The following is a 21,334-nucleotide window of genomic DNA, read 5'->3' on the forward strand; positions in this document are numbered from 1 at the left end:
CTCGAACGCGGTCCTCAATTGGCGGAATCCGCATCGGACCAGACACTGACGTCGTACGCGGCCTTTATCCGACAGCACGACCTAGGGGTGTCACTTTTATACTTTCGGCAGTCTGGGGCTCCACTAATGCCGATTTGAACCCCTCTCCCCAAATGCTCTTTTGAGTGCCCTCAATGCATATAAAGACAAGTAATACTGGGTCAAATAAGTACAGAATGATGGCCTTTGCAGAATAATTATCTTTAACTATTCGTATACCAGGTAAGAGATACCTACGCGCTTTACTATTAATATCATGTTAATTTTGCACCAAATTTCATTCTGCGCGAACCCCTTGTTTGTGTTGTGCTAACTCATACACATGTTCTCTCATGCAAATGTTTAACGAGTTTTTCAAACGATAGTGCCTAGATTTAAAAGAACTGACGGCAATGTAAGGCAGCTCTTAAAAGTATAAGGTGGCCTAGATAGAATTTAACGCAAGTTTTCCCTGATAGTGGCAAGTGTATTTGTCGCATAATTGTGGCTACGGTGGTTGTACAACATGATCAGCAGTAGCGATTGTCACCATTGGTCCCTTACTTAGATTTACTAAGATGTTTTTCTGTGAATTACACACCATTCTAAGCTTTTCACAACAAGGCAGATCACATTAACTTAAAGTGGGGAGTTATTCCTCCGCAGGGAAGCATTTTGAATTCTCCGAAATATTTTACTACACATCCAATATTGAAGAAGCAAATTCAAGTGGTCGACATACGGGGAAAACTAGGTTTTTGGAGCAGGTGAAGTCAGCCTTTTCGGCCATACCCGCAATCTATTTGAGAAAGTAACACCCCTGGCACGGGTCTAGACGCAGACATCGTTCTTACTGGGCCAGCATCTGTTCGCTGAATTATATTGACTGCACTCCGATATGGGGTGCACATGCTGAAATGCACATGCACATGCATGAAGAGGTACTAAACAGTACTTATCAGTGCCGTGCGCAAGTCATGCATCTTGTTTTTATGCGGTCTCATGCTTATTTTTTACGGTTTGGGTGCTTAGTTTCAAACGAGTCATTCCATCATATTAATCCAACGAGATTTAAGATTTCCCGAAAATGCCAACAGACTAGTTTCACAGCTTACAGCTATAAGTTTTTCCAGCCGCATGGCTTGCTTTAACGCCTTCTATGGTTTCATATTTAGTGACATTGATGCGCGCAACGCCTTGGCTCGATGTTAACCAGCCGGAAGGGCTAAAGCAATCCGGCTATGATTTGCCGGTATCTTATAAGGCTCTCGACAGCTGTGATGACTGGACCATATCTATGCGTGTAATTTGACATAAAACCCACTAAAATCGGGCGAAAGCACCAGTGCGGGCATTCCACATGGTTTTTAGGTAGTTGTGGCTATTGGTTCCACCTCTGGCGAGTGTAGTTTTTTTGTCTGCAATAGTGGTGCTCATCTCTAGGCCTGGACTTTGGAACTGGTAGCAGCATATATACAGGAGAAATCGAGAAAAAAACAAAGATAGAAAGATGATGACATCATAGTTTATGCGTCAGCACCGTTCTCTTAGAGATATGTCCTCTTCAGCCATCAACAATGTGTGCCCGGCACTTGAGGCCGAGCTCGAAAACCGCCATCTTAATATCAAACCGACGAGGCCGTCTTAAAGGGAGCGTTTCACATTTGAGGATATTGAAGCAAGCGTCTGATGTGATGAAACGAGGTTACTTCTATTGGTATGTGTTTTTATGCGGAAACGACTGCTCTAGACAGCACAATTCCCTGCTTGGTAAATATGCTGCTCAATGCGTTACGGTTTGATTCCATCATCACGCCTTGCACCACATTTGATTAAGAGCCAACTGACTCCCGTAATATCCGGAAATTGCGCTCCCGAACACCACATGGACAATGCTGACCTTGATGGCCGTATGGCTTATGGAATGGCGGATTTCGAATGGTGACGTTATAATGGCGTCATGAATACCAGGGTGGCTTTGAAACTCTCACCCTGATGTACCTTTCCCCATTTTCGCGGTCGTTTAGCTCAGAAACTAGGCATAAAGACGGGCAGGATTGTGGAGAGTACCGAAAGGTCTTTACGGTGGCCATTCCAGTTCACAACCCCATATAAATGTGGAACACTCCCTTTAAGGAAGGCTTTAGCCGATTGTGATGTCTTGTGTTATTGTGATTTGTCATTGTCATTGTGTCGTTGTCACGTGTTGTCAATGTGAACTCAGAACCTGAACTTCCGATCATCTAGTCAGATTATGTTTGCGTACTCAACCTAGATTTACCGGCTCAGGGCGGGGGAGGCAACCCTTACAGCCCGAATATTTTGTTTTTTGTTTAATTAAACAGATCAGATGAAAATTTAGGCATACTATATAGGCATGTTAATGATACTACACTTAGCCACACCAGAACGTCAATAAGAGCAATGGTATGCTGAGTTGCATGTGTCCAACTTAAGTGATTTGCTATAAGTCCCATCCGATGACGTGATCTGACCGTTTGTAAATGCCAGGGCAACATGACCTCGCTGCACTGAGCCTTAAAACGCACTGCCGGGCCACCCGGGTCAGCGACCGCGCTCGACTTCAAACCGCCAACCGCGCGTCCGCCGGCACAGTATCATAGGCCCGCGCAGGGGCAAGCCCATCCCGAACACACCACGATACGGTCGATAGTGCGCGTGCACTACACTGTCCTTTGGCATTAATTGCCGTTACCTGAGCTGATCTTGACCTTTGACCTTTGATAACATAATTTCTTTCGTTTGGCCCTCGCTTGCAAGATATGCCGGCATTATCACAGATTCTTGACGACGCTGAATCCCATTACAAATTTCGGCCATTTGTAAGATATCTCGCGTAATTTTTTACATAATTTTTCGTAGGGGAAGTGTTTCATAAGTCACTCAACGATTCTGGAGTGAAATTGACCAGGGCTGTCGACTGCATTGTAAAAATGATCGTGCCTATTCCTTGCATTTTAATTTTTTAGATCCAACGATTATATCTACAGATCCTTGTGGATAATGGCTAACTCCTGCCCTTCCCCTCCAGGAGGGGGAGGGCGGCAGAACTTCCCAGTCAGTACCGGGCTAAGGAGATGGTAGGCCATTTCGTCATCAGACGTTGGTCAGGGTAGGATGGATGGCGCATCTTGCGTATCATGCCTATCTTACACGTGCTTTTTGTCACGATTTTTCCATTTTTATCTCACCACATCGGGCCTGAAATCGACAACTGGAGTCGTGCTCCCTGCAGTGCGTGAGGTGGTGGGGCAGTCGGAGCTGGCGAAGGTTAAGCAATGCACTATGACCCGGGACAAAGTGGCCGCATGACCAGCAAATCTCACCACTAATCATTGCTACGTATAGTGTCTGCACAAAATGCAGCCTCGCACGCACTGCACCTTTAAACGTGAGCAGGACAGGGCGTCAAGAGCGGACCGCAGTATGTGCTGCGCCAGAGTGTTGGCACTTTTTGCACGCAGCTCATGCCTGGATACTTGGGTATGATGGCACCATCGAAACGTCGAACTCATGTCACGCAGGGCGCAGGACGGCCGCAAGGCAGAGAAGGACGGTGTCTGTTGTGCGAATGCGGCAGAGGTGACGTTTTCGGTGAACCTTCGTGCGTATTACGAAACGTCTAAGCACTCACATGTGCGCACTCGTTCCCAGACACGCAAAACCATGGAACCATGCAACGTGTCCCATCTCTCCCTCCTCCGCTCTCCGCTCCTCCTCCTTCCGTTTCTCTCTCTCGGAGCGCAGAGAGAGCGCGGAGAGGAGATGAGAGGGCGAGATAGAGAGAGAGAGAGAGGAGAGAGAGATCGAAGACGAGATGTCTCGAGAGATATCGAGAGGAGCAGACTCTCTGAGCTCTGAGAGAGCAGCTAGGAGATGAGAGAGATCGCTAGTCCCGTCGATCTCTCTCCTATCTCTCTCTCTCTCCTCGAGATCTCTCTCTCTCTCTCATCTCTCTTCTCTATCTCTCTCTCTCTCTCTCTCTCTATCCTCTCCTCTCTCTATCTCTCTCTCTCTCTCTCTCTCTCTCTCTCTCTCTCTCTCTCTCTCTCTCTCTCTCTCTCTCTCTCTCCTCTCTCTCTCTCTCTCTCTCTCTCTCTCTCTCTCTCTCTCTCTCTCTCTCTCTCTCTCTCTCTCTCTCTCTCTCTCTATCTCTCGCACCCACGCTAAGAAAAACTTGTGCGTGAGCGCTGACCTCCATCAGCCGACCGTGAAGTTCCTGGTGAACGATTTGGGCGCAAGTTTGCCGCAAAAGATTAAGAGCTTCCGTACATTATGTTACAGATTTTTGTGCACAGTTTTTCAACCATCCCCTTTCTCCGTGGTTACGCACTGGTTGCAGTGGGCCAAACCACCGTTTGCTGTGTTTGGGCTGTGTTAAGCATAACGTTCCACAAAAATAGCGTCCGGTCCCTGATCTATCTGGAGGAGTTGCTAGTCGCACAGACGTGACTGCTTGCTATGATGTTTTTTCTGGGCAGAACCAAGTGAGCTTCGTTGGAATTAAGATTAGAGTCTGCAAACTGATTGCAAAATGAGATCGGCTGCAATGTGGAGGTGTGTGCGTCTTTGAACTGGTTCCTTGCTTAAGCGATACTGTCACACAACACGTTCTCCACAAGAAGATGTGTATGTCTGTATATCTGTCTGCATTTTTGTTTCGTCTTCTTTCGCTTGCTGACCGTGTGCAGGTTAAACAGAGGGTCATAACAGCAAGACCCCGATATTTCCACAGCACGCACGTACGAGCGTGAGGCGTGCACGTGCGCGCTGACCCTCGGCTCGGGGACTGGTTAGCTCCTTGCGCAAATGGGAAGATCCGTTTATAAGCCCATCGGATTACGATTACCGTATAGGTGGTGAAACAAGTTTAGCGGTAGCCAAGCCCTTGAGAAGATATTCACCTTGTTGCGATTTATTTGTTGTTTGCGAGCAATCACGAATATTGGGACCGCTATGAGTGGGACGCCGATTCATGTGAACAACGCCGGAGCACGAAATGTGGGAGCGTATATCGAGAACCATCGTGGGGTTTGTAGGTGTAGATAACTTACTTCACGATATTTGACGCTATTGTAAACATTGCGACAGGGAGTATGCGACAGACTGTGAATCGTGGATACAACTGCAGCTGTGCGATATCGAAAGCACCTCAGTGATAAACAACCGATAACCGGGCACAGGCCGTCGTTTGGATTTAACACAAATGCATTTGCACGCTCTTTTATGAAAGGTTGGGATCGTTTCGTTGACAATGCATTCCAGTGTTGCCAGTCCGCACTGCACAGCCTTAAAAGTACACAAAAGATGTCGTCTGGCCCTTCATTCAGCACGCATCATCAGCAAGTGACGTGTTAATGCAATTGTTTCTGCCGCGATGGAGTCGGCGGCGTAGGCCTGGATCGCTAGAGGAATGCGTCAGTCACTGCGCACAGAGACGGGGGCGTACGCATATAGAGGCCCCGGAATCGCGTGCCTCCCTTTATCCAAATTTTTGTCATGCATTGACATGTGCGTGCTGAAATATGGACAGTGAAAGCTTCAGGTGAACACGTAAAAAACACCGAGAGCGCACAATTACATTTTAGGGCACACAGGAAGCTGTGCACGCCTGCGTTGTACTAAGCTCCATTTTCGAAATTACGTAAGTTGTTCAGTGCACTTGCGGGGGGCATCATTCGCATAGGATAGGACGATAGTAATAGCCTTATTCCTCGGGGAAAAAACAGGGGAATGAAAATATAGATGGGTTGATATTTCGACTACATGCCGTTATCGAGACAAAGCAGAAGTGAATTACAAATTGTCGGTCGAAGATCCTACTCGATTTTTTAGTTGTTTTTCGGAAACAGCAAGCCACGGTTTTTACAGGACACCAACATCCAGGGAATTGAATAAAGAGCGATTGCCAGCCATTACCACAACACATTGCATATCTAAGAATTAAAATACGCGAAAATACGGGTACATGCAAACGAACATGCAAATTTTGAAGTCACTTCTGTTATTGTTTCCATAAAGGCATTTTTCCGAAATATCAACCCATCTATATCTCCATTCTCCTGTTTTTTTTTCTCTGAGGAACAAGGCTATTGCTGTTGTCTTATCTCTGTGAACGAACTCCGTTTTCGATGAACATTTATGAGCTCTGCCCCATCCCCTACTTGCGCTGCGTTTAAGAAAGCCGAACATGTGAAGCGATCGTAAAAATGGGGATGGCACGCCCGCGTTGGTTTATTCACCGATCGTAGGTGTTCAATGTAACTTTGAGACAAATGCTGGGGTGCATGTGCGTGTTGAAAAGATCGAAACACCAGAAATTAGCCTTGCTTAATAGCGGTAGGTAAATTGAGACTGGCATGGGGGTTGCTGTGTACAGGAACGGATTAGGACGGAATGTAAGTGAATCGGACGAACTTTAAATGAAAAGCACACAAAATGCCACGCTGCCTTTAATGTCGCGGTCACTTATATGACAGACGAGAATACAGTGGTGGATCTACAGGAAGGGGTCATGCCCCTCCCTGTCCTTGAGCCGAAGGGACACCGAATCTTCATTTTGGGTGCACATAACCTTTATTTTCAAGACGCACCGAAAGCTCAGGGGCACCAAAAACGGCTCCAAATGTTCAACTTTAGCATGCAAATAAAAGGAAATTGATATCTGGAAACAAAGTAAACCAAGTCCGGCGGACCATTCCATCGTACGATGTTTGACTGACTGAAAATCAGCATCTGAAGATAAAGTGTCTGAAATCCCGGAGACTTCTTTGTGTGTGTGTGGGGGGGGGGGGGGCAAGGAGTTCCAAGGGACATCACAATGGAGGGTGGTCCCTCCCTTGACCGCGATTCTGGATCCATCCGTGCGCAAATGACGCCCCCCACGCCCCGTAACTTCTTCAGAGCATAGAGCCGGGGGTCTGATGCCTGCATTCCCGCAGTTTCAACGTTCACTTACCGGCTCTGGGGCCTCGCAATCACCAACATAAAACTGCTAAGTTTTCTGTTATATGGTAACATTGAGCTTTGATGTCTCATAGCCAGTTCTGCCGCAGCGTTGACAATACCAGTGGGTGAAGTTGGAAGTTGCGTGCAAATTGGAATGCGCGATCCTACCGCGCGCGTCATCGCATTAAGCGCGTGTTTGAAATGTTAGACCTGCCAGGATATTTTATTTCGGTGTCAAGAAGCAAAAGCTGGGACACAGGCGGTACCACTTTACGTTACTTGATGAGGTCTGCCAGGTGCTTTTCAGGTCTGAATTGACTTCATCAGCATCAACGCAGTGAGACGGGCAGAAATAGAAGAACTGTTGTCCCGTGGCTGATTGAAGTAACTGCAATGGATTTGAATGATTTTCATGATATAACGATAACCATGACAGGAACAGTGCTGTCAAGCCTCATACATGAGAACTTACAGCCTGGTGGTGAGAAGGCAAGTACTTAAAGTATACTCAGCCACAGACACACTTCTGTGAATGTATCTCTCCTGAATGCTATGGCTTAAAATGATTTTTGATGGAAAAGTTTATGTGAACTACATTGTGCTGCATTTTTTCCCATATGCCTAACCTTATGTGATGTGAACAGTAAGATTGTGACTAGATCTGTGCATATTCCTAAAAGTATGCTGTGAGCTTGGAAAATGTTGAACATAGTTCAACTGAATTCAATTTTAGATCATTATTGTTTTATTGCATTTTTCTAAAAAAATTAGGTTTCAGACTTTTTAGAGATTTCTTGAAATGTATAGTTATTTAATGCTTTAACATTCTGGTCATGCACTCGATAAGACGATCTCCAACAATTGTATATCAAAGCTGATAGCTGCATATTGAAAGACTCTGTAATATATGCATCAAATTCATGGCTTAAACTTGTGTTTTTAGATTGCTTTGTATCTGAGCTCCACATGCATAGGTCCTGCAGTTTCTAGTGTTGGCATGCAGAGCATGTTTGGCCACAAGGAATTGATATAATTTGTGTTTCAGGAGGGTTTCCTATTGGGGAAGTCAACAGTGGAGGAGGTGCAGGTGAACAATGATTACCATAGCAATGTTCCATGTCAGCAGAAGCGAATTGGTTAGTGATGTGCGGGGTGGTGGGAAAATGCTCTGTGGAAAAATTATAGCTTACACCCATTTTTTCAAGGCTTCAGTGCTGACAATTAAGTGGTCTTTTGTCCATGATAACTGTGCCTACATTGTGGAAATGATTTTGTTGTGTATTCTAGGGCAAAGCATAACTGCATGGCATGGGATTTGTGTGAACAATGGAAGCACCAGTTTCAATTAAGTTCCTATGCATACTAAGCTCTATTTTTTCTTTGGCCACTGGTCATTAGTCCAGAGAGAAAGAACATTGTTGTCACTGTATTGCCTTGATACCCATGAACCCATGCAATAAAGTCACCATGTTTGTGATAATTCATATGACAAGTGTGCTAAGAGGTTGTGGCACAACCCAAACCTGAAATTGATGGGCCCAGCAGCCCTAAATGTTAGTGTTATTATCCCAGTTACGTTATGTAACGCATTAACCTAAAGGTCTGGGTTTGTGTCTAAGGAATGTGGCTTGCAGTAAACCAATAAAGCTACTTTTAGATATATCTGTTTCCCCTTTATGTAAGATTTCATAAGCTTGACTTCCCAGCTTGAAAAGCACAGTGGGAGAGTCAGGCAGCAGGCTACACTTAATTTTGAATACCTCCTGCTGGCTTAAATATTTTGTTTTGTACTAAAATTCTTGGAATATTGTTAACTGTTATGTGGTAGGCAAAATTACAAAAAAATGGTGTTGTAGCTTTTTTAAACTTCATAAGTGGATGTCTCAAAAATATTGTACAAATACATTCCTTATATATGGCAACTAATAAGCTAACTTACTAATCTGCTGCTGGAACTTGCACTGGATGTGTCATGAATATGTGTGTTCAGCATGTATGAAAGTGTAGAGCAAAGTCGGATCGAAAAATCTGACCCACTCCACTGCTAAGCAACAGTACTTTGCTACATGCCAACAACACAGACACACATGACGTTTTATAGGAATCTTGTACTGGATGCAAAAGTTTCGATTTCATCAGTGATACTCCAGCGTCTTGGGACTGATGCTGAACTTGTATGATTCAGGCCCGGTTTTAAAAATCGCTCCTTTACCTTCCTATTTTCCGTCGCCGCCCATGTATTATTCATTATGACCACACTTCCACGACTAGGCCAGCACGTGCGTGCTACAAATGTAGCCACCAGCAATCACCGGGTTAAACTCGTACATTACAATCGCATGGGGTGTGAGTATCTGCACATGCCTGCTCCCACCTGAACTCACGCTCTATAATCGTATGGGTTGTGAGCATCTGCACATGCCTGCTCCCACCTGAACTCGCGCTCTACAATCGTATGGGTTATGAGCATCTGCACATGCGTGCTTCCAACTGAGCTCACGCTCTACGAACAAATTCTTTGCAACCTGAGTATGCTGCAGTAAGAGGGGCAATGCTGGACACTTCTTTTACAACATGCATCGCAGCCACTGTCTAGATGCAGATGCAGTCATGACTGACTGTCTGTCAAGATGACTGTCTAGATGACTGTCTAGACTGTCTAGATGCAGCCATGATTGTGAATATGCGGTGTTTTTATTCCGCACATTAAACTGCAGTAAATCACCGAAAACGGGGGCGTGTTTTTCGGCAATCTACAAGAAGTACCAAAATGCAGGATAGGGAGCAGCGAAACCACACCACCAGGGATTTTGACGCTGTTGGGTGTTAGAACGCTTGTCTGTTCCGATAGTTTGGTTGGTTGGAGTGTTTTCTTTCCGGTTCACCCACTCGTAGCGAGGTTGGTTCAAATCACTTTAGACGTTCGCTATCTGCCATTGACTGGTATTGCCTGCGGCGCGTCACATTCAATTCTGCGACCAAAGCCTGTCGTTGACCTGGCATTTCACGATCAGGTGGTGGGCGGAGGGGGCAGGGCTTACGCAACAAGCACTGCTTGGCGGGGGCGCCGACCCCAGAAATCCATCCATTCAAAGGTTCGGAGGAAATCCGTAAAAATATATTACACCAATCTGCCGTTAAGCCACGAGAATGACGATTGGGATCGCTTGGAAGCTGCTGTTACGGTTTTTTTCTCTACCAACGCTATTCTCTACTCCGGGACTAATAACTGTAAGCTGTCCTCACTTATGCTTATGACAGCGCCTTGTCGCACACTTCAAGTATGATGCCACATGTGCTTTCACGGCGCAACGCAGAAATGGACAAGTGATGCCTGTGACATGTGCTCCTGGCTGATATTAATATGTGCATTATCTTGTGTACATAACCACTAACATTTCAATCGATTTCTTGCTGAACAGGGTATTCACAATCAATTGAAATATTTGCTGATGCCCACCTAGATGCCTTTCTGCCATCTGATGCATCTTCTGTGTTTGCAGTCCTGACCGACTTCTGGTCTTCTGGCCGTGTAGGCGAGTTCTATACGGGTGCTGGCCGGCTGGAACCGGACAAGTTGACCGCCCTCTTCGAGAATGATCAGGTTAGGCAGTATCGTGGCGTCGAACCAAGGTGTTAGGCCTAACACATTTGCCGAAATTATCAGCCCAAGTATGATGTTTATGACTGCGACTGTTCCCTCCCGTGTTGACGCCCGTCGGGTCCCGACGGAGTTCGGTACTCGGCTGGTGCCGGCTCCCCCTTCATGAGCACGCCCAGATAAGTTCGAACAGGGTCCAGTGGTCGGCTGACACCGGTTTCTATGTCATGATACCCGATGTGTTCCAGCGGGTTCCGGTGGTCGGCTGACATCCGTTTTAATTCCAATGGCAACCCGATGTGTTCCAGCGGGTTTCGGTGGTCGGCTGGCATCGGTTTCCATCCCAGTGACATCCCGCTGGGTTCCAGCAGGGTCCGGTGGTCGGCTGGTGCCGGTTTCTATGCCAGTGACACCCAGATGGGTCCCAGCAGGGTCCGGTCCCGGTGGTGGGCTGGTACCGGATTTCTATGCCAGTGACACCCAGATGGGTCTCCAGCAGGGTCCGGTCCCGGTGGTGGGCTGGTACCGATTTCTATGCCAGTGACACCCAGATGGGTTCCAGCAGGGTCCGGTCCCGGTGGTGGGCTGGTACCGATTTCTATGCCAGTGACACCCAGATGGGTTCCAGCAGGGTCCGGTCCCGGTGGTGGGCTGGTACCGATTTCTATGCCAGTGACACCCAGATGGGTCCCAGCAGGGTCCGGTCCCGGTGGTGGGCTGGTACCGGTTTCTATGCCACTGACACCCAGATGGGTTCCAGCAGGGTCCGGTCCCGGTGGTGGGCTGGTACCGGTTTCGGCGGCGCGCGCCGGCCCGGCCCAGTCTGCGGGAGCGCGTCCTCCACCGGCAGCTGAGTCAACGGTGCGGCAACGGCGACGGCGCCAGCTTCCTCTTCCTCCTGATGGCGGAGAACCTGGTGGATGATGTGGTGCAACACGACCAAGTAGCGCTCGTCACAAGGGACAGGTGGGCCCTGCGTCAGGTGTTCGTTGTACGGCAGTCAGCGCTTTCACTGAAGATGGCTGACATTGGAAACGGGGGAGGGAGGGGCGCCTTGGCCGGCTCCGGGCGCCCATGAGCCACGGGCGTTGCCGTCCGACTCATGGGTGAAGTAGTGCAGAGTATAGTTGAGGGGGTTGAGCGGGTGAAATGGCTGAATATGCGCCCAAAGTACTCCCAAAAGCGGGTTTTCACCGAAATCGGCCCACTGTAAAGTAGGAGGGCTGGGCCAGGGGTGTAGCCTCACAAGATGACTCGGGGAGAGGAGCTGAGCGGTGCAAAATAGACACAAACTGGCCCCTCAATGCTCCAGCGAACGTGTTTCTCCTGATTTAGCCCACTCTCTTACAATTTTTTCTTTGGAGGCGGAGGGCGCTGACCTCTCACCTAAACTGAATTTGAATCCACACCTCTGGGCTGGGGTCCAACAAGTGAATAACGAACTACACCCCTGGTCTGAATGGTTTGATTTGCATGATACGAATGCCGCTCTGCTCGCCTCGTCGATACGTTTGATTAGTTTCAGACAAATGCAAAATATATGGCTTCCAAATTATCTGATTTGCTTTGAAGTGTTAAATTCTTGTTAGATATTAAAAATCCATTCCTAATTTCACTCTGTGTCAGATGACGATCAGAACGTCAATCAGCAGTTTTCGATGCGATAGTGCAGACCGTCTCACGGTCATATGCAACTTTGCCCTTCAGATTAGGCCATCAGAAGTGCGGAAAGCTCGAAACGCAGTTTTGAATCGGGAATGCAATCCATTTTGTCATGCAGCATGAGGGGAAGTGCCTTTTCAGTTCTCTTTTGGGCTAGTTTGAGGTGGTCAAGAAGTTGGGACAGTTACTTGAGAACCTCCTCGGCTCGTGCGCGCTGCTGCGTGTCTCGGGAAACATCAGACAGACTCATAAAATGAAACCCACCGCCAATATTCTTGAGCTGAAAGCTTTTGTGACCTCCCTTGAGCTGGTGATGCGTGACCTCGCCCGCTCTCTTCGAGAGCAGTCGTGGATGGCGAAGTGACGTGTGCTGAGAGATGCGCCGAAAAGCTACTCTGCGTACACACTTCAGCATGATCCACGGTCTGTATTCCACTGGACCCCTGTTTTGTCGCCCGGAGCCCCACTCTGACCCACACGAATGACCTCTGACCCTGTCGGCTGACCCGTGACCTTGCGCGACAGTCGGCTGACCCCGGTGCGGCTGGAGGTGGCCAACGTGGGCGAGAGCGGCGGCGGCGAGTACCGCGCCGCGCCCTTCTCCTCGCTGGGCCTGCTGCTGCCGGGCGCCGCCGCCCAGTCCCAGAGCGCCGCCCGCGCCGATAACGCCGCCATGGCCGCCGCGCTCGCCGCCCAGAGCGGGGCCCACGAGCGGCTGCGTGTACTGCTCGAGCGGCTGGTGGCCTCCGAGACCGACACGGCCGCCGCCTGGCGGGAGGTGGTCCGAACTGCGCGGCCGACTGGCGCCACCGGCACCGCCACCGCAGCCGCTCTGACATCGGCTCGGTGGACCGGGTTTTCGCGCGTCGAAAGGCGTGATGCAAGAAGAACATGGCTCCAGGCGCAGAGAGCGACACTGGGTCGGTGTGATAGCTCGTGGTAGGTCTGCACTGCACTGGCTCTCCTCACCTACCTTGTTACGGACCAGCGTTGATTCGAGCGCCTGTAGGATTTGTGACGTTGCAAGGGCCTTGCAGTGAAGATCGTTCTCCTGAATGTGAATAGCATTGCCAGCTCTCATGTGTGCATTCGGACAACCACTCATCTTGTGCATTCGGACGTTGTTGTACTTGTGGAATATACTTCATGTGTTGAAGATGCAGCACATGATCATGTTGGCTTTTGGAGTGTGTGATGGGTGCTCCGGTCCCATGGAGCTTGCTTTAGGGACATGTTGACGAACATGTGTACATGCATTTGTTCTTCCAACTGCTTGTCACATGCACGCCTGCGCGCGTGAAGGTTTGGGTGGCGGACCCGATACATTTGGGACAAATGCGCAGCAGGTGCTGCTAATCCCTAGGCGATACATGAAAAGCAACTATTCGTGGCATCTTGGAGGGACCATTGTGCTCGGTTCCGCTTCTACAAGGCTGATTCCGTTCTCGGCGTGCAGCGCGCGGGATTGGTTCCGATTCTGACTCCGACCAACGCAGTGAAACTAGAAGTCCGTTCTGATTCCAGATCTAGCAGACATGGCCCGATTACGGAGTCGATCTGATAGAGTCGAATCCGATGGCAAAAGTTCTTCAAGTAAACTGTTCTGTAGGTCCGTAAAAGCCAGCGTAGTGCTTGTGACTGGTCCATAGCAACAGGCATCTATCAACATATATTTACGAGCACACGTATGGGCCACATACTTTATCCATACGAGACCATATGCTGGCTTCAGTCTTGCATATAAAGATTCGTGAGAATACGAATGTGTGCTACGTGTAGTTTGTGCAGGACACCGCAATCACCAACTGAAGCTAGCAAGGTTGACTTCACCCAGACCGAATTTTTTTTGGAGGGATCTACTCGATATTGGATCACAAAAATGTGTCATCCCGTTGTAGGCTTTGAGCCCGGGCTGAGTAGAAGTGTGCATGGGACTATCAAATGCTCGACGACTTCTTATACACATGCGTCTGTGTGGGGACATTATGTATCAATTCGGATCTTGGTACGACATCGAGCGGTTCGTTGGCCAGTGTGTGCGGTTATGTGATTTTCTAGATGCTCAGTTCCACATGCATGCTTCATTGCAAAGCTTCGCTCAAGTCATTTGCAATATAAGCACACGAAGGGCACACAAGTGTCCTTGCTTGCCCGACCTGTTTTTTTTTTAACGTTTCGAGCCTCTAGGGAGAATTTATGCTCTTACATCTGGTAGCTGCAAAACATAACAGGACAATGTCATTTACTGCGCGCATGAGACAGACGGATGAAGTACTGTTTCAGAGCGTTTCGGATTCATGTGTGGCGGTATCGATGGTTGGAAGGGCACCTTGAGTGTTGTTGATTAGAATCCAGTTGGCACTTCAGAATTGTCCGGTCCGGAACATTTCTAGGACAAGGACGTAACACAGGTAAGTCAGCCAGGTGTGTCATTGGGTGCTTCAGTTGGCATTGTAAGTCTGTGTACATCACAGTACTCTTTCATATGCCATTAGTTTTGCTGCGTGCGCTGTGCAGCACTGGTTATCATGTGTGCATTACTGGTATCGTGATTATTGTTTTGGATCTTGAAATCACATTGGTCATCTGAGATATGATGGTACATTTCTATTGCTGGTAGATTTTGTCCCAGCTCTGTGAACAGGTCAATGTTGATTGCATCATCTTACCTCCTAAAGAATAACTGTTATTGCACACAATGTGTACATGCGGTGTAGGTGTACTTTCCTACCTAACGTTAGAAAAAATCATTGCACACCATTCGTCGTGTTCAAGGCGGCACATATTGTAAATCATCTCAAGACAGGTAGAATCATGCTCCTACCTTTGAATTTCGATAACTTCGATGGCGAGCTCCCGAGCGCCGCGCGCACCGCACCGCCTGGACTCCCCAGCGCCATTTCTGCGTTGCCGTTGCGTAAATACAATATTTCTGCTTACCAAGAACTCTACAAAATGTACGGGACCAAGGTAAACCATTCGTCGTGTTTAAGGCGGAACATATCGTAAATAATTTCAAAACAGATAAAATCATGCTCCTACCCTCGAATTTTAATAAATACGATAGCGAGCTCCCGAGCGCCGCACGCCCCGCACCGCACTGCCTCGACTTCCAAGCGCCGTTTCTACGTTGTTGCGAAAGCACAATATTTCTGCTTATCAAGAACCATAAAACATGTATGGGACCAAGGTAACAATAATAAAGCAACCAAAATCGTTTCTTATCAAGTTTAGGTACATTTATGAAACACACAGGCCAGAATAGTCCAGAACATATCCTAACCTAACCTAACCTAACCTAACCTAACCTAACCTAACCTAACCTAACCTAACCTAACCTAACTGAGAGTAGACCAGAACCTAAGCTAAGCTAAGCTAAGCTAGCCTGACCTGACCTGACCTGACCTAACCTAACCTAACCAAACCTAACCTAACCTAACCTAACCTAACCTAACCTAACCTAACCTAACCTAACCTAACCTAACCTAACCTAACCTAACCTAACCTAACCTAACCTAACCTAACCTAACCTAACCTAACCTAACCTCCCCACCCTATATCCCCTTCAACCCAGCATCTCATTGGCATCCATGTTCCATGCCATATATAGGTGCCATATAGTGAGCTTTTATTTAGCTGCCATGTTCTCATTTTGCTTTACATTCCCCACCCAATCCCCCTGCAACCCATGGTCCCGTTGGCGTCGAGGATCAAATTTCATGGATTCTTGCTACCTTGTCCCGGTACATTTTTATGGTTCGCAGTAAATATGGTTTATAGTTATAGTATGGTTTATATAGTATAGTTATAGTTATAGTTATGGTTTATAGTATGGTTCGCAGTTAATATGGTTTATATGGTAAATATGTTTATGGTAAATATGGTTTATGTTTAGTAAATATTTTTATGGTTCGCAGTTAGGTTATGGTTGTCCTGCCTTAAACATGACGAACGTTTACTTGCCCGTACATTTTGTACAGTTCTTGGGCGCAAATATTGTATTACAACGCCACGCGGAACGGCGTGGGAGTCAGCGGTGCGTGACGCGGCTCGGGGCCGCATCAGTTTTGAAATTCGAAGGAGGCATGATATGTTTGAGATTATTACAGTCACTAAAACGACGATGGGTACAATGATTTTCCTTAGTAGAAGACACCCTGCCATACATGCCCTTTGAAATTGTTTGTATATTATCATGTCAAATCATGTCCTAGTCCACTGTTACTACCAGTCACAAGGCTCATTTATTTCAAAGGCACCTACCCACTATACCCCAAATGGTCTGGTCTATGTTTAAATGGAAAACATCATGTCCGGCATCCTGGTAACAATGTCAGCATGTGTAGGCTATTAACTTGGTGGCCCAAAATTGCTGAAGGGTCACCACAAGTTTACAGAGGGGGTCTGTGCTTCAAGAAATTACAATGTTGTTAATTTAACCTCAAGCAAAAATACCCCCAAAATTTTTCAAGCACAAATTATCTGCCAATTCATCACAATTTACCCCAGCTAATTTTTTTGGCAGGAATGGGCTAGATTCACAGCATTACTGCCTTGTAAGGATCCCATGCAGTGAATCATTTTTTTGGCAGCATTGTCCTGTGTGCATTCAGGTAAAAGCATGTGGCAGATAGCTGGACTACAGAAATATTTTTGCAGTGTTGCAACCAAGTGACAATTTGATTGCCACATTTTATTAAATTTCATTTTGTGTTACAATGAAACAATGCCAGAATTTTGAAGGTTGTTCCAGTTCATCTGGTCATGCTTTGATGTATTGATTTTGTTGGTTTTTACAAATGTTGAACTTCTTTGTGCGAGCTTTTGTGTGCATCCTTCTATGCGACCTGATACCTTGTGTAAGTTTGTCTGTGAATGATAATATATGTACTTTGTGCATCGTGCTTTCATCATGCAACCTTCCCCCCGCTTTTCCCTTGATCCCACTTCCCAAAAGATGGCGCTTCGGGCGTGAACCAGTTATAGGTGACGCTACCATCGTGCCACCAGCCGTCGTGCGAAGGAAGCGTCGGTTCGAACGAGATGCGGCTTCGGTTTGTTGTTTTGCCCGAGGCTAAGTTTGGTCTGCCAGGGCGGAGATCCGTCTGCTGCGATCTCTGGGTCTGCTGAGGTAGATCCCATAAGACCAAAAGTAGGCGGGGAATACTAGCACATCCGGGATTTGTGGGCGGTTGTGTACGCTGGGTGCATTTTATCAAATTAAGCTGTGCGTTCAGTAAACTGGAGATACCGGGTGGGATTCCCCTCAATTCCCGCCCTTCTCAACAGAGTGAGAGACTGGTGACGCTACAGAGCCTCAGCAGCTGAGTGCGGCGTAAAGCTCCAACGACAGATGTTATGATGCGGTCTCTCTAGTGTGGTCTCCGCGTTCTCGAGGGGAATTTTCACCATTAAGGATGGCGGTGAACGCAAGTATTGGCGGCGCTTGTGTGCGATCTTTTGTTGGACCTCAGAAGAGGGCAGGAATTTTGGCAGACCTAGTGGGGCTCCCTGCTCCTTGCGACAACGCAATACACGCGTTGTCCCAAGGAGCGTGCATCGCGATACACGCGTTGTCGCAAGGAGCGCGCATCGCGATGCACGCGCCGTCGCAAGGAGCGTGCATCGCGATACACGCGTTGTCGCAAGGAGCGCGCATCGCGATGCACGCGTTGTCGCAAGGAGCGTGCATCGCGATACACGCGTTGTCGCAAGGAGCGCGCATCGCGATGCACGCGTTGTCGCAAGGAGCGTGCATCGCGATACACGCGTTGTCGCAAGGAGCGCGCATCGCGATACACGCGTTGTCGCAAGGAGCGTGCATCGCGATTCTCGCGATACCGCCAAGATGTTGAATTGCTACCTGGCTGTACGGTGGACGGGCCCACTTCTCCTCCCAACGATGACCCGTGGTATCGGTGGTTCCACTCATAGGAACTCTTTTCGGAAAGGACGGAAGGGAGTTGTAGAGATGGTGAACTGACGGTTACGAATGTTTTGAGCCGATTTTCCGTTAATTTGATTTGTGCCTGAGTGTTGGAACGGAAATGAAGCCCTTAACGACGATGGTTATGGGATTAAAGTGGGAAAAGTGTTAAAAATATCAAGTTTCTTAAAGGCAAGGAAAGCCCTAAGCTCATCGTTTTTAGGTATTATGGCTGAAAAGTTTTATGCCGGCATTTGGCCGCCTTCAGGCTATCAAGAGGTGCTAGGTTAAACGATGTTTTGGAGTAAACGATTGCTAAATGACAAATTGTTGGAAAATGGTAACTGAATCCACTACGCGATGCTCATCGTTTCCTCGCAAATGATAGCTCATAATTAGGTCCAGAGCATTGAAGGTCCGAGCCAGAGGTCCGAGCACCGGGCTTAGGTCCAGAGCATTGAAGGTCCGAGCCAGAGGTCCGAGCACCGGGCTTAGGTCCAGAGCATTGAAGGTCCGAGCCAGAGGTCCGAGCACCGGGCTTAGGTCCAGAGCACTGAAGTGATATATGTGCATGAATATTTTTCATGTTGGTCCTTTTCTCACACAAAATGGGTTATTTGGGGCACTTGCCCCGCATAAGTACTGATCAGTGCCGGTGCATGGCATCAGTGCATCGGCGGCCAGCGTCCCGTAGCGGGCGTCACCGTCCATCCGGACGGCACCATCTCCGTGTCACACGTCATCCCCTCGAAAACTGGCTGGCTGATCGACGGCAAACCTATCAGGAGGCGTCTCTCCATGGGCCAGCGCGGAACCCCTGACTTGTATCGATCACATCTAGGGTTAAGCAATGCCTTTCGTGGTTTTGGACCACTTTTATGCCTTTTTATCCATGGTGGATGTCGCAGGCCTGTGTTTCCTACGCATCTTTCCAAGTTATTCCGTGCCTGCACTTCGGGTTCTCTAGCTCCTTTTCTCGTCCTTGAATCCGAATCCTGCTGGGTGGCAGTGGCGTGATGTGGCATGAAGCGGGGCTGAATTGTGGTGTAGTGACACTAGTTTTTACTTGGGCAGATTTTCGTCTTAGTGTTTGGCAGACCTCAGAGCTAGGTTCCGCGCCCTGCTTCACTGTGCTAGATTTCTCGCACTAGACTTTTTCGCGCTGTAATCGACAAAATGGCGTTGGTTTTTTCTCGCATCTGTGCACAAAGATAATCTTGTGAAGCGCGCGCTGCACGGATCGTGGCAATTTTGCAAGAGCTGCGCAGCCAGCCCTCCAACAATCAATCCAATGAGGTTGGACGTGACAAAAAGTAATTGCGATTTGAAGTAATGCCTGCCTTATCATTAGCATCTTGTAAATCCTATTTAGCGAGGATAAAAATTGCGAATCCACCGATAAAAACGGTGCATTATTGTTTTTGCCTCGCAACATAGGGTCCACTCCGAAGACATTTGTGCAGGAGTGTTGTGGGGAATAAGAAGGCGTAAGCGTTGATGTCCCATCCGTGATGTATTCGTTCTCTGCTTGCACACTGCCTCGCGGATCATGAGTCGGCTCATGCTGCTTTATAAACACGATAGAGAGGGGATCAACTTCAGTCAGCACTGGCCCTGTTTCAGAAAAGCACTCCGCGAGCCCTTCATCAATATGTTTCGTATTTTTCATCCACGTCACGTGCTAGTCGAGCCCAATTCAATCCTTGCAGCGGTTCACAGCGGCTGCGCAAGCACGGCTGATCCATTGGACTGGTGCGTTACGGCGTGATGTGGCCTTCAGGACTATCGGTGCTGGGTGGTAGTGGCGTGATGTGGCCTGCAGACTCCCGGTGCTGGGTGGTAGTGGCGTGATGTGGCCTGCGGACTCCCGGTGCTGGGTGGTAGTGGCGTGATGTGGCCTGCAGACTATCGGTGCTGGGTGGTAGTGGCGTGATGTGGCCTGCAGACTATCGGTGCTGGGTGGTTAGTGGGCGTGATGTGGCCTGCAGACTATCGGTGCTGGGTGGTAGTGGCTTGATGTAGCCTGCAGACTCTCGGTGCTGGGTGGTAGTGGCGTGATGTGGCCTGCATACTCTCGGTGCTGGGTGGTAGTGGCGTGGTGTGGCCTGCAGACTCTCAGTGCTAGGTGGTAGCGGCGTGGTGTGGCCTTCAGACTCTCGGTGCTGGGTGGTAGTGGCGTGGTGTGGCCTGCAGACTCTCAGTGCTAGGTGGTAGCGGCGTGGTGTGGCCTTCAGACTCTCGGTGCTGGGTGGTAGTGGCGTCGGCTGTGTCGGCGGAAACCTGGGGTGTCCGGGGGCTCCAGCCGTACGCCCGTTTGCATTCCAAACGAGTCGTCCGTCTGGGTGGCACACCCTGACCGGCGCGGGGAATTCCTCCCTAGCGGAACTCATACCGTGTCTTAATGAATGCCATCAGGCGGTCATCGGTGTGGCCTTGTTGGTGGTTGGGATCAGAGCATGCAGACTGCGTAGGTCGTACGCGTCATTCGCCATAACCGGCCCTCCGGATGCCAACTGTCCCTGACTGTCAGTTGGCTCTAAAACGCACATCGTCAAAGGCCATATTGTGCTTTGAAAAGCCGATACATATAAGTTTTCGGTTGCGTCGGGTCACCTAGCCAAGTGCGTAACAAATGTTAGTTGTTTCGTTAATGTCCCCATGCTGTTCACCAGAGAACGACCGAACGAGCCGCGCTTTACGGGCCTAGCAGTGATTCATGTTCCGCTGAGTTTGACCTTTTGCCGTTCGTTGCGTCACTCTGACCCAAGCCTGAATGACGGGCACATCCGGGAGCAAATACTATTAGGAGTTGCTGCTTGGTCTCCTTTTGAAGGCGTGACATGACTTGGACGCCATTTCTGTGTTCTGGCTCGTCGCAAGGCGCGTGGAAATCCGAACATGTCGCGGTATGGATAGCGTGCTTTCCGGGAATGTAAACATCGGAAGTTCTCTGGTTTGATCAGCATGTGGATAGCTGTCGTCGTCTAGCTTGTGAACTCCATGTTTATGTCTGTGGCGTGTTTGCGGGGTAGCATCTGCATCGCGCAGTAGGACAATCTTATTTCCACTACCGCGTCCGACGCATCACCGTGCGTGGGGTTCTCTGGCGCAAGCGAGACATGACTGCGCAGTCATGTGGTAGTTGAGAGTAGCATTTT

The 21,334-nt window shown here is 48.5% G+C and overlaps 1 protein-coding gene across 2 annotated transcripts; it reads left to right on the forward strand.

Moving 5' to 3' along the window:
* Window positions 1-7,150: 7,150 nt before the first annotated feature.
* LOC119099142 (BRCA1-A complex subunit Abraxas 1) lies at window positions 7,151-13,432 on the forward strand. 2 transcript variants are annotated; one of them, XM_037222241.1, is made up of 5 exons: window positions 7,151-7,476; window positions 8,033-8,123; window positions 10,491-10,591; window positions 11,349-11,554; window positions 12,776-13,432. In XM_037222241.1, exons 1-5 carry the CDS (start codon window positions 7,381-7,383, stop codon window positions 13,191-13,193), a joined length of 912 nt encoding a protein of 303 aa, XP_037078136.1. In that variant the 5' UTR covers window positions 7,151-7,380; the 3' UTR covers window positions 13,194-13,432. The 2 variants fall into 2 exon arrangements, with proteins under 2 accessions (XP_037078136.1, XP_037078137.1); XM_037222242.1 differs by having other exon boundaries at window positions 11,352-11,554.
* The last annotated feature ends 7,902 nt before the right edge of the window (window positions 13,433-21,334 follow it).

This window comes from Pollicipes pollicipes, unplaced genomic scaffold, assembly GCF_011947565.3.
Source record: "Pollicipes pollicipes isolate AB1234 unplaced genomic scaffold, Ppol_2.1 Scaffold_4740;HRSCAF=5597_pilon_pilon_pilon, whole genome shotgun sequence".
Taxonomy (NCBI): Eukaryota; Metazoa; Arthropoda; class Thecostraca; order Pollicipedomorpha; family Pollicipedidae; genus Pollicipes; species Pollicipes pollicipes.